General features: G+C 43.0%; 1 protein-coding gene across 5 annotated transcripts in view; it reads right to left on the bottom strand.

Moving 5' to 3' along the window:
* Positions 1–16,089, bottom strand: part of Mettl3 (methyltransferase like 3) — a 210,296-nt gene that overhangs the window by 118,483 nt on the left and 75,724 nt on the right. For all 5 annotated transcript variants that reach the window (XR_011045887.1, XR_011045886.1, XR_011045885.1 and 2 more), the window contains exon 3: positions 2,256–2,386. Coding sequence is in view for 2 of the 5 variants with exons in the window: in XM_068382979.1 (XP_068239080.1) it covers positions 2,256–2,386 (131 nt within the window). In the remaining 3 variants the exon portion in view is untranslated. The remainder of the gene's footprint in view (positions 1–2,255; positions 2,387–16,089) is intronic.

Below are 16,089 nucleotides of genomic sequence, written 5' to 3' on the forward strand. Positions count from 1 at the left end.
ATACTTAAAGCTGGAGACAAAACCTACCGCTGAGTGGGACCTAGGGCGCCATCCCGAGGTGCCCGGGACTGCTTTAGCCCCCAGGAGTTGGCTACGGGGGATGGAGACTCGCACCCATTCTTCCTCCGGCAAAACGCTTCTCCTGAATTTTCTCCTGGGGGATCTAGAACGCCTACTCACGTGGTGGGATCTTGAATGGGAACGCGAGCGAGATCGCCACCTGCGGGACCTATCTCGTCGTCTCCTATGGTCCCTCGGGGCTCCGTCTTCCGATGAGTAGGAGTAGGCCTCGACCGAGGTGCCCGAAGACCTGTAGGACCTCGCTTACTCAGTGTTGGAACAACTCTCATTCAAGAATCCGGGGCATTCAATCAATATATACTTAACAGTCGATAGCACCACAAACAACCTTCACAAAATGGCTGATAATCCACATTCATCTAAAAACCGTGTGAATCTGGTATTCTCATTTGGCATAACAGTACTTCTCTTGACTGTTGCATGTCAAAATATGTCCATGGGAGAGATGACTTATCAATTTCAGACTCGCATAGGCCTGTGACACGGCAACAAGCGGGATCAGAAGCAGGAGTTATGGGCCCCAGTCCCCCAGGCACAAGGAAAGGGGTGACTAATACAAGGGTGACTGGGTCAGGGGTGAACTGGGTAACCCCAAGCAGCAGTACAACACACACTGTCAGTCTCAGGGTTGACACCTCCCGGTGTAGGTGCTTTTTCCACCAAAACAGGTGGCACTTTACAAGCCTTAACAGTACTTTTGGGCTTATGGGGTTACCACAGGGGACACCACCGGGATCACTGACATTAGGGGCACAACCACACCTTTCACCATTGGCATCACCATGGTTAGAAACTGGCAGGGGGATACTGGGGGAGAGGAAATCTTAGCTACCAGCTCCAACAACAGTCATGGAGGGCCTACCTGAAAGAGACTCAGCAGATAGATCTATAGCCTCCCCTAAACCCGCCATTCTTACCTCACAATGATGGTGAGGTTGCAGCGACCAAAGGAAGTAACGAGTTTGAGTGGGACTCGAACCCTAGTCTGGCAATCACCAGGACGTTATCACCCTAAGGAGGCCAAAACCTTCCTTAGATCAAAATCGCGATCAGTGGTCTGCATGAAACAGGTGAAGAGCCTCCAACCTTCAATGGGCTGCAGCAAACACTGGGGAAACTCCACATGCCACCATAACCTCAAAATCTCACTGACTCAGATAAAAGGTCTCCTTGTTTCTGACGCATACTACCTGGGGACCAATCCAGAGGCGTTGGCGGCAGAAGCATTCGCTGAGGAGACGGAAAAGCGAAAGACTTCTTTAATGTCTTCTTGGGTGATACCAAGACACACCAGCAAAGGCTTAGCTCTCTTCTTCCTCCTCAGGGTGTATGCCTGCCACTACACAGGAAGCCATGACCTGCACTTGGTACACAGGGATAATTGCAAGCAATTATGCCCCTTACAAGATGCACATTGAGTGTGGATAAAAAGCCGGTTTACTCATAAACTGATTGCAGCATCCACCTTTTCCTTACCAAGTACAAATCTCTTGCTTCACATCCATTACAACAGTAATCAACAGCCAGCCAGCATTCACCTAATGCAATTAAAATAAAATAAAAAAATTGGGATAAGGGTGCAACAATAGATCTGTATTCATTGTGGTTGAAAATCCAAGTGAGGATCTTCGAACAGGTGGTAGGGTGGGGCTTCTCACAAGCATGTACCACCTGTCATTAACTATCTTGTTAACAAACTCAACAGCCGTTCCAGCTTTGTACCGTATACATGTAAAAACAATTATCTTTTATAAGAAAGTTTTACCTTTACAAAGATGAAGTCTTGATTTTCCATTAGAAATACATCTGCAACTGGCACTTTCAATTAAATAAGATCATAAATAGAGATGATGTATGAATGAATAAAAACTAAAATAGTGCACATCAAGTTGTAAATACAATAATGTACAATAATGTGCGTAAAATTATTGAAGAATATATTTTAAATGATATAATGTATAAATAAACAAATAAAAGGGATAATCCATACAAAATATGTGACGCTCAGAGTTAGAACAGTATTTTCAGAATGTAAACCAGTTTTAAGTCAATACATAACCGTGACCTCAGTGTTAAGTGTACATAGAAGTACTGTACAGTATGCAACAAGTATATGCAAGTTTACTATAAAAGGAAAGCATATTCTTATCATTCCCATGTAAAGAGATACTAACCTTCTGGAGGTGTAATCACTGAACGAGCCTTCTTCTCACGATGTTCAGCACCTAGTACTGCTGTAACTTTACTATGCTGAACTGCAGTTACTGTTAGGAAGGTACGATTTTCACTTAGGCCTTGCGTTATACTGAAAATAATGTGAGATGTAAATTAACTCGAAATATCTTGTCTAAAAAACTGTTACCTACAAAATCCAAGAAATGTATATTTGCATTAAATATACCATCAGACCTCAAAATTAATAGGGGCTGGGTAAAAGGGAAGCCAGCAAATGTAAAGGATCTATAAATATATGTCAAAATCCTTAACAATACTACCAGACCACTTTTTCATTACATAACCTAAAAACATAGGTGTAGCTTAGCCTTCAGAGATAAATTCTTTTAAATAATTTGTATTTTTCCTACCTATACAACCGTGAGTCCTTTAATTTGAAAATTACTTCAGCAATGGTGGAAACTCGGCTGTTAAAATTCATAATGAGATGTTGCCACCATTACTGGGGGGTAGCAGAGGAAGCACCGCCCCATGAGGAGGGAAGTATAACTTAAGGACTCAAGTATGTATGGTTAGGAAAAATGTAAATTATTTTCAAAAATTTGTCATTTGTTCCTATAATGATACATACCTTTGACCTTTATCCCTTTTACCCCCAAAGGACGTACTGGTACGTTTCACAAAACTCATCCCTTTACCACCATGGACGTACCGGTACGTCCTTGCAAAAAACTGCTATTTAAATTTTTTTTTGCATATTTTTGATAATTTTTGGAGAAACTTCAGGCATTTTCCAAGAGAATGAGACCACCCTGACCTCTCTATGACATAAATTAAGGCTGTTAGAGCAATTTAAAAAAAATATACTGCAAAATGTGCTTGAAAAAAAATAAACCCCTGGGGGTTAAGGGTTGGAAATTTCCAAATAGCCTGGGGGTAAAAGGGTTAATAAGAGACTTATTCTTAGGAGGAGTAAGTTCCTATAACCATACTGGCTGGTATAAAATCCTGGAATGTCTAACACTTGGTTCTTATAAGGAGCAAGGGCCTTAACTCTAATATACTTCCTATCATTTGAGTAACAGGGGATATGGCTAGGTAACTGTCATAGACAAGCAGACACAGAGGAACTATGCCATCACAGGGTATTGTGTCTGTAATGAAAGACACATTACTGTCTATCCTTACCCTTGGCAGGAGGATAGGAGAAAGCACTTCTATCCTAAAAAATAATAACATACTATAGTTACTCGGTATGGTATTTTACCTGCATTAAAGTCTGTTCTAGTGACATAATGGTCCAACCACTGCACTCCAAGGGAGGGGAAGGAGAGTAGGAAAAAGGGCTAGACATTCTTATTCTCACTTGTGCAGATGTTGTAACTTATCTGAGACGAGATGCTTCTCTTCCTGTGACAGAGCTCGGTATACTACACAGTCTTCCGAGCAGCTATCACATGTTCTAAAGAGAATGTGTCAAGTGACTTATGGATGCACTCCCATAGATAGTGGGCTGTGAAGGTTGTCTGACATTTCCATGTTCTTGCCTTCAGGACTAGGCCCACTAGCAGGTTCTTCCAAAAGGCTAACATTATACTAACTTCTCTGACTTTGTGAGCACATACTTGTTTCGGTTGTTCCAAGTTATTCATTGTCTGCTTCACCAATCTATTTACAGTTTCCCAAAGCCAGAAAGAGAGTCTGAATGGCAGAAAGAGAGTCGGAATAGCTAAGTTCTCTAGAGGTAACAACTTAGTGCCCTCACAAGACATAAAAGCCACTCATCTAGATAGTTAAGTTACTGTACTTCCCTAAAAGATGCAAATTAATAAAATTTTAGGTCATTTATGGCTGGGTTTTGTGTTTTTGCTACGATTTTTTGTTTGTGGTTGGGTTTTACGTTTTTGCAACAAAATGTTATTTTGATAATAAAATAAATTTTTGAATATATTTACCCGGTGATTATAATAGCTGCAACTCTGTTGCTCGACAGAAAAACTCTACGGAAAAATTCGCCAGCGATCGCTACACAGGTAGGGGGTGTACTCAACAGCGCCATCTGTCGTTCAGATACCCAGTACTCATTGTAAACAAAGAACTCAATTTTCTCCTCGGTCCACTGTGTCTCTATTGGGGAGGAAGGGAGGGTCCTTTAATTTATAATCACCGGGTAAGTATATTCAAAAATTTATTTTATTATCAAAATAACATTTTTCAATATTTAACTTAGCCGGTGATTATAATAGCTGATTCACACCCAGGGGGGTGGGTAGAGACCAGCAAAATATGTTTACATCATATGAGCTAAGAATTTTTATTTCATTTTAGAAGTTATCAAAATAACTAAACAAAATAAATAGGTACCTGGTAAGGAAGTCGACTTGAACAATTACTCTGCCTTTTTAAGTACGTCTTCCTTACGGAGCCTCGCGATCCTCTTAGGATGCTGAGCGACCCCTAGGAGCTGAAGTATCAAGGGTTGCAACCCATACAACAGGACCTCATCAAAACCTCTAATCTAGGCGCTTCTCAAGAAATGACTTTGACCACCCGCCAAATCAACTAGGATGCGAAAGGCTTCTTAGCCTTCCGGACAACCCAAAAACAACAATAAAAACATTTCAAGAGAAAGATTAAAAAGGTTATGGAATTAGGGAATTGTAGTGGTTGAGCCCTCACCCACTACTGCACTCACTGCTACGAATGGTCCCAGAGTGTAGCAGTTCTCGTAAAGAGACTGGACATCCTTAAGATAAAAAGACGCAAACACTGACTTGCTTTTCCAATAGGTTGCGTCGATTATACTTCGCAGAGATCTATTTTGTTTAAAGGCCACGGAAGTTGCGACAGCTCTAACTTCGTGTGTCCTTACCTTCAGCAAAGCTTGGTCTTCCTCATTCAGATGGGAATGAGCTTCTCGTATTAACAGTCTGATAAAATAGGATAAAGCATTCTTTGACATAGGCAAAGATGGTTTCTTAACTGAACACCATAAAGCTTCAGACGGGCCTCGTAAAGGTTTAGTTCGTTTTAAATAGAACTTAAGAGCTCTTACAGGGCATAAGACTCTTTCTAGTTCATTTCCAACCATACGATAAGCTTGGAATATCGAACGATTTTGGCCAAGGTCGAGAAGGCAGCTCGTTTTTGGCTAGAAAACCAAGTTGTAGAGAACATGTAGCCGTTTCAGATGAGAATCCGATGTTCTTGCTGAAGGCATGAATCTCACTGACTCTTTTAGCTGTGGCTAAGCATACCAGGAAAAGTGTCTTTAAGGTGAGATCTTTCAGGGAGGCTGATTGTAGCGGCTCAAACCTGTCTGACATAAGGAATCTTAGTACCACGTCTAAATTCCAACCAGGTGTAACCAAACGACGCTCCTTCGTGGTCTCAAAAGACTTAAGGAGGTCCTGTAGATCTTTATTGTTAGAAACATCTAAGCCTCTGTGACGGAAGACTGATGCCAACATGCTTCTGTAACCCTTGATAGTGGGAGCTGAAAGAGATCGTTCTTTCCTCAGATATAAGAGGAAGTCAGCTATTTGAGTTACAGAGGTACTGGTCGAGGATACGGATACTGACTTGCACCAGTTTCGGAAGATTTCCCACTTCGATTGGTAGACTCTAAGGGTGGATGTTCTCCTTGCTCTAGCAATCGCTCTGGCTGCCTCCTTCGAAAAGCCTCTAGCTCTCGAGAGTCTTTCGATAGTCTGAAGGCAGTCAGACGAAGAGCGTGGAGGCCTTGGTGTACCTTCTTTACGTGTGGCTGACGTAGAAGGTCCACCCTTAGGGGAAGTGTTCTGGGAACGTCTACTAGCCCTCGAAGTACCTCGGTGAACCATTCTCTCGCGGGCCAGAGGGGAGCAACTAGCGTCAACCTTGTCCCTTCGTGAGAGGCGAACTTCTGCAGTACCTTGTTGACAATCTTGAACGGAGGGAATGCATATAGATCTAGATGTGACCAATCTAGGAGAAAGGCATCTATATGAACTGCTGCTGGGTCCGGGATTGGTGAGCAAAATATTGGGAGCCTCTTGGTCATCGAGGTTGCGAAGAGATCTATGGTTGGCTGGCCCCAGGTGGCCCAAAGTCTCTTGCATACATCCTTGTGGAGGGTCCATTCTGTTGGAATTATTTGTCCCTTCCGACTGAGACAATCTGCCATGACATTCAAGTTGCCTTGGATGAACCTCGTTACTAGTGATATGTTTAGACCTTTTGACCAGGTGAGGAGGTCCCTTGCGATCTCGTACAACGTCAGAGAGTAGGTCCCTCCTTGCTTGGAGATGTACGCCAAAGCCGTGGTGTTGTCCGAGTTCACCTCTACCACTTTGCCTTGAAGGAGAGACCTGAAGCTTTTCCAGGCCAGACGTACTGCCAGTAGCTCCTTGCAGATGAAATGCATTGTCCTTTGACTCGAGTTCCATATTCCCGAGCATTCCCGACCGTCTAATGTCGCACCCCAGCCTACGTCCGATGCGTCCGAGAAGAGAACGTGGTTGGGAGTCTGAACAGCCAGGGGAAGACCCTCTCTTAGGTTGATATTGTCCTTTCACCAAGTCAGACAAGACTTTATCTTTTCGGAAACCGGGATCGAGACCGCTTCTAGCGTCTTGTCCTTTTTCCAGTGAAAAGCTAGATGGTATTGAAGAGGACGGAGGTGTAGTCTTCCTAGTGACACAAATTGATCCACGGATGACAGCGTCCCTACCAGACTCATCCACAGCCTGACTGAGCAGCGTTCCTTCTTCAGCATCTTCTGGATGGATAGCAGGGCTGGGGGCTGATCGTCTTGTTGTTCAGCAACGTCCTCATCAGAGGGTTCCTCTTCCGAAACTGATGAGGAAACGGCAACGGAGTGGGCAACGTCTGGCTCGCTGAATCCGGTCGCACTGGTGGATGCGTGACGGAGCCGGACGCAATATCATGGAACTGCTGCACAGTCTGTGAACTGTCAACAACCATGGGTGCGCGAGGAAGCACAGCGTCAACCCGAGACTGTCTAGACCGTCTGGGTTGTGCAGTCAACACCCTACCGGGTTGCTGAGGTTGACGCACTGCGTCAAAACAAGTCACCTCTGCTGGTTGTTGAACGTCCTGAACGTCAACAACCACCTCCGAGCGTCGCTTAACGTCAACGTGCGGCTGGCAACCCACACTGGGTCGCATCGGTGGAGGAACCACCTCAACTGGCAGACGCGAGTAGGTTACCTCAGCGTCAACAGGGCGCACAACCGACCGGTTGGAAGGTTGTTGGTCAGAAGGTTCTTCTCCGCATTTAAGTCCTCTATCAAGGACGCAAGCTTGGACTGCATGTCTTGCAGCAAAGCCCATTTAGGGTCTACGGGAGCAGGTGTGGCAACAGACGGGGTTAGCGACTGAGGCGGAACCGTTTACCATCCCTGAAAGCCTTGTTATGCGTGACATAATAGTACAGCAAAACTTCAAAGGCTCGACAACAGCTGTGAAGTTGACCTGTAAACAACTTGGAGCGTCTCCTGGCTAGGCGCCAGGGAGAGTCTACCAGAATTGAGAAGTCTATCTGGGCAGAGGCATGAACTCCCAAGCCGAGAACTTCTCTCGTGTCATATCAGACTCTCGCTCTATAAACCAGTTAAAAGAAGGGAAAGCAAAGGCTGTATCCCCCAAACTCCTCCTGGTGAAAAACCAGTCGCCTAGCCAACGTAACGCTCTCTAGGAGAGCGAGAGAGCACTAGCTTAAAAACAACGGCTTCGAAGTAGCTAGGCCTAGTGTAAGCTCTGACGTTTAGGCGAACGAGGAGCAGCAGTTACAAAAAGATCCGGACGAAGATCCTTAAAAAAATCATCATGATTTCATTAAAGTCCATAGGAGGCTAAGCAGCTTTAGGCTCCTCTCCATCTGACAGAGTCCTCAAGGGAATATCAGTAGGAGGGAGAACAGCAACTTCCTCATCTACAGGAACCTTGTCCGATAAAAGCTGAGTCTCTCACTGGTGCATTAGTAGCGGACCAGAACGCAACGTCATGTAACTGCTTGACAGTCTGTGAACTGTCAACAACTGAACTGTCAACCACAACAGGTGCGTGAGGACGCACAGCGTCCACTCGAGACTGCTTTGACTGCCTAGACTGAGCAGTCAAAACAACTCTAGAATGCGGAGGTTGACGCACAGCGTCAAAACAAGTCAACTCCGATTGTTAGTGAACGTCTTGAACGTCAACAGGAGCATCAGCCAGTGGCCTAACGTCCAAATGCGGCTGAAAAACCACACGAGACCGCATCGAGTGTGGTTCTAAACAACCTGACTGACGTGACTAAGCTACGCCAACGTCAACAGTAAGCACAAAGGAACGTTAGGTTGGCTGAAAGCCAGGATATCGATGAGATAAACGGCTAGACTCAACGGACTAATCGGCAGAATAGTCTTCCATAAGGGAGGCAAGCATATACAGTGAACCCTCGTTTATCGCGGTAGATAGGTTCCAGACGCGGGCGCGATAGGTGAAAATCCGCGAAGTAGTGACATCATATTTACCTATTTATTTAACATGTATATTCGGACTTTTAAAACCTTCCCTTGTACGTAGTACTGTTAACAAACCACCCTTTAATGTACAGAACACTTAATGCATGTACTACAGCACCCTAAACTAAAACAGGCACAAATATTAAAGGCGATTTTATATCATGCGTTTCCTAAACACCTAAAAAGCACGATAAAAAATGGCAACCAATGTTTTGTTTACGTTCATCTCTGATCATAATGAAGAAACAAACTCATTTAGTGTACACATATATGTATAGGTTAGTTTTTGCATCGATTATATTGATTATACAGTACTGTATGTTAATTTTTTTATTACCAATGTTTTAGTTTACATATTTTTCTTAGGACTTCCAAATGAAATCTTTTTCTTTATGACGCCGCCTGAAACGACGGCGTGTACGCTCAGTAAACAACCACGCTCAGAACAAACAAGGCATTTAACGCGCATGATGATAGTGATAAATAATGATACAGTACATACAGTATTTACAGTAAAAGCATTTACAAAATATGTTACCTTACAAATATAAATTATACAGTACTTGTACGTAGCAAAGCAGGAAAACAATTTACGAGAGAGAGAGAGAGAGAGAGAGAGGAGAGAGAGAGAGAGAGAGAGAGAGAGAGAGAGAGAGAGAGAGAGAGAGAGAGAGAGATAGAGAGAGAGAGAGAGAGAGATTGTTTTACGTACGTAAATGTAAATTTTAAACAAAAAAAATATGATAGGTTACAACATGTAGACTTTTAAAACCTTCCCTTTAACTTAATGCATACAGTACGTACATTACTAAACTATAAAACAGGCAGTAAGAATATTAAAGTAAAAAATAAAGATTGTTACTGTACTCACCACGAAAGAAGTTGAAGAAAAACTTGAATGGTGATGGCGATGAATTTGCTGCACAGTAGAAATGATGATGATGAAGCTGATGATGTGTTCTACTGTGCAGTCAATGATAGTATTTTACGTCTCTTCAGACGGAGGTGTCTTTTCCTGGGACACCTCTTCAACTTCTTCCTGGGAAACTTCTTCAATTTCTTCCGAAGGCGTACTAGCAGGAGGAACTGGCTCTTTTTTGCGAGGCTGGAAGAACATTGTGATCGGAAGTTGTTGCCGCTGCTTCTTTTTTCGATCCAAGAGCATCCTGTAGGGAGTCATGATGTCATCGACCTTGTTGGAGAATTGCATCGAGCGAACCATATCCTCGTCCCACTCTTGTAACATTTCTTTCGCCTCCTTAATATGGTTGCAGAACTTGGCAAGCCGTTCTAATGTTAAGCCCGTTTCTTCGACATTTTCTTGGGTCTCTTCCTGGGTATCACTCTCTTCCTCACTTGCCGATTTCGTCAGGTCTTCGAGGTCTGCGTCAGTTAGGGGCTGGGAATGGCAGTCCAACAACTCCTCGACGTCTTCAGTCGTCATGTCGCCAAACCCGTCACCTCCAATTATGGCAGCCAACTGCACAGATTTCCGTATTGCAGAGTGTTGGATTTCCGACGGAGTAAATCCCTTGTCGTCGTAAACAATATCGGGCCACAGCTTCTTCCAGCTCGCATTCATGGTTGCAGGTTTCATCTCTTGAAGTGCCTTCTGAATATTCTGCAGGCACGTGGCTATGGTGTACTGCCGCCAGTACGCCTTCAAGTTGAAATCTTCATCCTCGTCATCTTGGGCAGCATCCACACACGCAACGAGGTCCGCCAAGGTATTCTTCGTGTAGAGGGCCTTGAACGCCCTGATAACCCCCTGGTCCATCGGTTGAATTAATGACGTGGTGTTGGGTGGCAGGAACTCAACCTGAACGCCCTCACGCGACAGGTCAGTTGCGTGTCCACCAGCGTTATCCATAAGGAGAAGGATCTTGAATGGCAAGCCCTTCTCTAAGAGATATTGACTGACTTGCGGGATGAAACACTGGTGGAACCAGTTGGAGGTCAGCATCTTCGTAATCCATGCTTTTGGATTATGCATCCAGTACACGGGAAGGAGATTCTTATTTTTATTTTTCAAAGCGCGAGGATTTTTCGACTTATAAATAAGCCCCGGCTTTAACAAAAATCCAGCAGCATTGCCACACATCACGAGGGTAATGCGATCCTTGAATGCCTTAAAGCCAGAGGCTTTGGCTTCCTCTTTGAACAGGAAAGTTCGCGACGGCATTCTCTTCCAAAACAAGCCAGTCTCATCCATATTAAAGACTTGTTCCGGCTTGTATCCACCTTCGGCGATAATATTCTTGAACGTCTGGTTCACGTAAGTTTCAGCAGCGGCAGTGTCAGCGGAAGCAGACTCCCCATGCAGGGAAACGCTTTTCAGGGCGAAGCGTTTCTGAAACTTCGCGAACCATCCTTTGCTTGCGGAAAAACGTTTCTGAGGCTGGGAATCAGTGGATGTCCCTGGTTGAGGATCATCTGCATCATCATCATCTTCAGCATGGTTGCCGTCGTCGTCTTTAGGTTCCTTTGCAGCAAAATTCTCATATAAACTCAAAGCCTTTGTTTGGATGGTGTTCGTATCCAAGGCTATGTTCTTCTTCCGGCAGTCGGCAATCCACACAGCTAAAGCACCTTCCATGCGTACGATCGTTTTATTACGCGTTGTAACGACTCGCTTCGCTGATCTGCTAAAGGTGATTGCAACCGTCTTTCTAATGTTCGCCTCGTCCTTTTTGATATAGCGAACGGTGGATTCGTTGATGCCAAAATGGCGGCCGGCGGCCGCGTAACTTCTACCATCTTTTAACATGTCGAGAAGCGTAACCTTCTCAGCTATCGTCATCATCCTTCGGTGGCGTTTAGGCTCACTACCAGCCTTACTAGAAGCAGAACGCTTGGGAGGCATTGTACAGTAGGATTTAACAGAAAGTTCAACAAAAAGTTAAACTTAAAACAGTCGCACACAGCACAGATTAAACTTCACAAACTTAAGAACGTCTACTCAGCGATACGCGGAAAGAGAAAGTGAACGATCCAGCCCCGCGAGAACTTTGATGCTGCGGGTAGAAGATGCGGGCAAAACACCAATCACAGGCTAGATAACAAAACTTGAGTTCTGATTCGTCATCTATCAGCGCTTGAACCAATCACAACTCGTCTTACAGTACTATGATGCGTTGGTTACTCATAGAAGATGCCCCGCGCATACTGAACGTACGTAGATTAAGTACAATACCGTAATAATAATAAATAATGATAATAATACTGTACAGTAATAATAATAATAATAATGATAATAATAATAACAATAATAATTTTATTAACAACAACAACAATAATAATAATAATAACAATAATAATAAAAATTTACGTACGCTATTTTACGCCTCTCTCTCTCTCTCTCTCTCTCTCTCTCTCTCTCTCTCTCTCTCTCTCTCTCTCTCTCTCTCTCTCTCTCTCTCTCTCGTACGCTTATTCGAAATGTGATTTTTGCAACAAAGAATATCATTGGATGCAGTACTGTACTACGTACGTATACATACAAAAGATTCATGGAAAAGAAGCACATCCATTACAGTACACACCATTCTAATATGGTATGACTGCATCTGATTTGCGTTTCATGTTCGATTTAATTTTACTACGTACTGAATTATCGTATGATCACATTCTCTTTTCGTGTTTTATTTCTTTCTGTGCTGAATTATATATCATATGTAATGCAATGAACAATCAGTAAGAGCAGATATTACTAATTACAGTATTAATGGAATTACAGGTAACAAAATATCGTATTTGGGGGTCTTCAGATTTCGCGGTATTTTCGAATTTTCCGGAAAATCCGCGATATGTATATATATATGGGTTATGGAAAAACCCCGCGAAGTGGTGAATCCGCGATTGTCGAACCGCGAAGTAGCGAGGGTTTACTGTACTGCATGTTTTGCCGTACAACCCCTTAAGGATCAACGGAAATGGTTGTGGTAATAGACGAGGGTAACGTCTGTGACCGCAACACTTTGCCTACAAAAAAAGACTCTCGGAGTCTGTGTTACGCTTTTGTTAGGCGGCGAGCAGTTATCCGATGACTGCATAGGGTCAGAGCTGTCCTAATGGCTGTAACCAGGACGCTGGACCTGTCCTGAAAGGACTGACTTTCGCTTAAGGGCTTCGAAACCTTGTGACAGGTTTCTTATGCGAAAAGCCTATGGATGGCGAGGAGAAACAACGTCTCTCTCGTCTTATGGTAGGGGAGATCTTGGTAAGATACACCCGATACCATAGAGGGAAAACGTCTGTTCGTTGGTCAAGGCCTCTCGAACCCATAAGTCGTTTGACATTACTTCTCCCCTGGGCTTGGGAGCATGTAAGAGGTCCCGGACTAGGTGAACGACAGGCACGAACAGACGAACCCTCGGACGCAACACTGTAACACTTTGTGCCTCGGACGCAACACTGTAACACTTTGCGCATATCACTTTATCACTTCGATTTTCTGTTTTGCACTTATTTCTACCTGAAACACGCAATTCTACCCTTCATTAAAAGGTAGTAATTGCGAAATTAGTCGTATAATGCAAGCAGATAATACCAGCAAAAAACAGAAAACATATTTTAAGATAAAAAGAAAAATCAGTGGCTGGGAAAGAGACTAAACACTAGTTCATATAACTACGTTTTCAATCTCTCACCGCACATAGCCTGGGGACGAGAATAAAAACCTAAAAACGTTTTATCCTTCCTCCCCGTACAGCGACTAGGGACGTGAGTAACACGAGAACAACGTTACCCGCTTGAACGGAACGTTTTCTCTCCTCTCTCTCCCTCCGTCTCTATCTCTCTCTCTCTCTTTCTCTCTTGATTTCGCACCTAAGAGAAGAGCCCAATTATATATCGTCAAAAAAACATGTTATTTGACTAAAGGAAAAAACTGAAAGGTTTTTCAAATAAAAAGTTCCTTTAAATTAGAATTTAAAACATTTAAGCTAAGAAAGAATGAACAAAACGTCAGAATCGATTTACTCTTACTGCAAAGTGAAACCGTGATACACTCTCTCTCTATCGTAACGATAGAGTGCATGTTGAACGTCCTGAACGTCAACAACTGCGTAGCATAAAAAACTAAACGTTAGTTCATCTTTGAAAACAGTACGAAGACTATCAAAGAAATTCTTTCGTAAAATATTACATTTAAAAAGTTTTAAATCCTTAGCTCTTTAAAAGCTAAAGACGATATAAAGGGCTCAACGTTGATTAACTTCGGTTTCCAAGTTAGGACCGCCTACTCTCAGGAAAGTTCTATATAAACAAAGCATTAAAATTTATTTTTATATGTTTATAAAAAATGGAAAGTTAATCGAAGAGGCCTAATAAAGGCGGAGAGATATAAAATATAAAGGGGAAAATCTATAACGTGATAAGATAATTACTAAAAGCCTAAACACACTTCCGTCTAAGGGAAGGGTCGGCCATTTAAAAGTGAAAGAAAGTCCATACTCTCTTTGTCACCATAATTAAATCTATCCAAAACGAGTTCAAGTTTTAAGATAAAGATAAAACACCTGCATAGCGAAAGCTCAAAACTAGAATAGTGTACTTCACCAAATAGTTGTGAAAACAAATCCAGTTAGCAACAGCGAATTAGTAGGTCTTGCCGGTAGCCCGACAGAGAGAAAATTGAGTTCTTTGTTTACAATGAGTACTGGGTATCTGAACGACAGATGGCGCTGTTGAGTACACCCCCTACCTGTGTAGCGATCGCTGGCGAATTTTTCCGTAGAGTTTTTCTGTCGAGCAACAGAGTTGCAGCTATTATAATCACCGGCTAAGTTAAATATTGAAAATTTAGATACAAAGGAAAACGATAACGTTCTCCAACCTTCTGAGTTCCTGACTAGGTATTGAGGTCCATGAAATTTGCTTAACCATTTTGTCAAAGCCAATGCAAGAACAAAAATGACAAATTTGGAAGCAATTTTTATTTTTCCTAACTATACAAGCAGGAGTCCTTTACATGGGAGAGATAACATTGAAGATGGATTACATAGCCATTAAAATTTTATAACAAGGTGTAAACAACTGTCAAGTATTTGGCCTTCAGTAGCGGGGAAGCACCGCCCCATCTCACTTGCTCAATGACAAACCACTTTGATTGCAACTGGAACTTTCTAGGGGGTTGGTGATGGCTGGCAAGTACTTTATGTAGTTAGGAAAAACTCAAATTACTTCAAAATTTGACATTTGTTCTATTATATATACAAACCTACATCCTTTAAATAGGAGACTCATCTTTAGGAGGGAGGAATTCCCCATTCCAACTGGCTGGAAGATTTATCCCAGGATACCCAGACTCGTGTGCTATGATAGGGACAGTGAAATATACTTATACCTCATGCACCAGTGATTTAGCAATACCAGCGGGTTCAAGGCCATTGTAACAAAAGGTAACAAGCTGAATGATTCTGTTGTAAGATTAGGCATTCTTATGTAATGGGTTTGACATTTATTTGACACTCATATATTGACAGGCTTGCCTAGTTACATCACACTTCTCCTTGCAAGGGGTGTGGGGACCACACTTCTATAACTTGACATAGAACAGCTACAAGCTGAGTGGGGCTTACCTACAGACAAATTGGATCCAGCTGACAGGGTATCAGATGCTGTGTCCCAAGAGAGGTGATAAAGAAGAAAAGGTCAATCATTCTTACTTCCACCAAGACTAACACATTACCTCTGTCCTTGATCTGTTGCTAATGGGCCTATGAGAAGAGCTAAGGTAGTTATACCCCCTGCTTTGCCGCTACAACAGGTCCTAATGAAAATGTATCCCAGGACCTGTGGGTCAAGTCCTGCAGGTAGTGGGCTGTATATGTCACTAGGCAATTCAAGATGCCAGCTAGAAGTACCTGCATCACAGATATTCTTTCTGAATGTTAGGGTCATACTGATTCCCCTAACATCATGTGCTTTGACTTGTGTCACACTTGCAGGGGAAGGCAATAAGGGTCTAACTGTGTGGTTGATGACTTCTCTGATTCATGCAGAAAATGTATTTCTGGTCATCTTCTTCACTCTCCCAATACTTATCAAAGAGATGCATTTGGGATGAGCTGTTAGTGTTTGCTTGAGATAGGGCCTCAGCCCTCTCACGGGGCATTAAAAGCAACAGATCAGGATCATCGGTCACTTCTTTAAGGCTTGAGATCTGAAAAGAAGTGAACCTAAAATCAAGCGCAAATGCATTCCGGGTCTAAGCAATGAACTCAGGGATGAAGGAGAATCAGACCCACCCCCTTTTCCTTGAAAAACATCAGAAGAGAGACCATGAAGCTCACTGACTATCTTGGCCAAAGAGAGAACAATC

This window comes from Palaemon carinicauda, chromosome 1 (assembly GCF_036898095.1).
Source record: "Palaemon carinicauda isolate YSFRI2023 chromosome 1, ASM3689809v2, whole genome shotgun sequence".
In the NCBI taxonomy this organism is placed as follows: Eukaryota; Metazoa; Arthropoda; class Malacostraca; order Decapoda; family Palaemonidae; genus Palaemon; species Palaemon carinicauda.